This window comes from Eutrema salsugineum, unplaced genomic scaffold (assembly GCF_000478725.1).
Source record: "Eutrema salsugineum unplaced genomic scaffold, Eutsalg1_0 scaffold_15, whole genome shotgun sequence".
Classification (NCBI taxonomy): domain Eukaryota; kingdom Viridiplantae; phylum Streptophyta; class Magnoliopsida; order Brassicales; family Brassicaceae; genus Eutrema; species Eutrema salsugineum.
The window spans coordinates 5216270-5217830 of NW_006256867.1; the positions used below are offsets into that span (position 1 = coordinate 5216270).

Here is a 1561-nt window from a genome sequence, read left to right on the forward strand (position 1 = left end):
TGGCATGTACGCAGGATTTTATCCAAATCAAACCGTCGACAAGTACATGTTTTCTCCGTTAAATTGACAACATGTGCAGATGTTGTGCCTAAAACCTCTGCACGATGCTGATCAATCTCTTGCACAGGTAAGAGTTTAGCATCTTCAACTCTAGCCTGTCGGCAAGGAATTATTCAGAAGTTATATAAGTCTACCACATAGAAGTAATAACTCTACCAAATAATTGAAAGTCTACTAAATAGCAGAGATAAGTGTACCAAGTCTACCAAATAATAGAAAGTCTACCTAATAGCAGATACGAGTCTACCACATAGAAGTAATAACTCTACCAAATAATTGAAAGTCTACTAAATAGCAAAAGATAAGTGTGCCAAGTCTACCAAATAATAGAAAGTCTACCTAATAGCAGATACAAGTCTACCAAATAATAGAAAGTCTACAAGGTAAAGTAGTGTCTACCTCCAGCAACTTTTCAACGCCCGTTGTTAGAGTGGTAGCCATGTTATTGGCATTCACACATCTTTTAGCAAACCACCTGGTCAGGAGACTCCTTATATCATCCACTAGTCGTACGATAGGCTTACCTCTTGCAGCAGATAGCACCTTGTTTAATGACTCCGCTATGTTGCTAGTGGTGAAATTGTACCTATCACCTTGGAAGTGTACACGACTCCACATACAAATATCTGTCTTCACCAAGTATGCATGCAGTGCAGGATTTGCCTCTTGAATCTGAGCAAAAAGGGCATTGAACTCGAGAAGTCTATAAGCAGTGGCAGCCTTCTTAACAAGCTTGAATGTTTCAGCGCCTCTGAATTTCACCATAATGTTCTTATGGAGATGATATGTACAAATACCCCGACTAGCAAGAGGATAAACCTTCCCTATAGCATTTCCTATGGATTTATGCCTATCAGAAATAATGGCAAGTCCTTCATCATCAGGAATAACACGGTGTAGTTGTGTAAAAACCATTCCCAAGACTCATCGTTCTCAGTATCAACAACAGCAAAGGCTACGGGAAAAATGTTGAAGTTTCCATCTTGCGTGGTGGCGAGTAGTAGGGTACCTTTGTATTTTCCATGTAAAAACGTACCGTCGACCACTACCACTTTCCTCATGAAGGGAAACCCCTGTATGCTTGCGCCAAATGAGAGGAACATAAATTTGAATCTATCTTCCTCATCAACTTCTAGCTTGATTAGTGTACCCGGATTTGCTCGCCGAATCATATATAAGTATGAAGGCAGATCTTCATAACCACTTTCAGACGTCCCTGATACTAGTTCTCGAGCATACTTTAGGGCCCGATGTGCTTTCCAATAGTCAACCTTATAATGAGAAATAATATAGTGACGTCTACGAAATAAGATAATAACTCTACCACAAAAATTATAACTCTACCATGGTAGATAATAACTCTACCAAATAAATTATATAAGTCTACCAAATAAATTATATAAGTCTACCAATTGAGCTAATAACTCTACCAAAAATTAAAAAAAGTCTACCAATTGAGCTAATAACTCTACCAAAAAATAAATAGTCTACCAATTGAGCT

At 38.2% G+C, this 1561-nt stretch overlaps 1 protein-coding gene across 1 annotated transcript in view; it reads left to right on the top strand.

Moving 5' to 3' along the window:
• The window catches only part of LOC112088070, a 5575-nt gene extending 5436 nt beyond the window's left edge, over positions 1 to 139 (top strand). The window contains exon 6 of the mRNA XM_024158223.1: positions 80 to 139. Coding sequence (XP_024013991.1) covers positions 80 to 139 — 60 coding nt within the window. The remainder of the gene's footprint in view (positions 1 to 79) is intronic.
• The last annotated feature ends 1422 nt before the right edge of the window (positions 140 to 1561 follow it).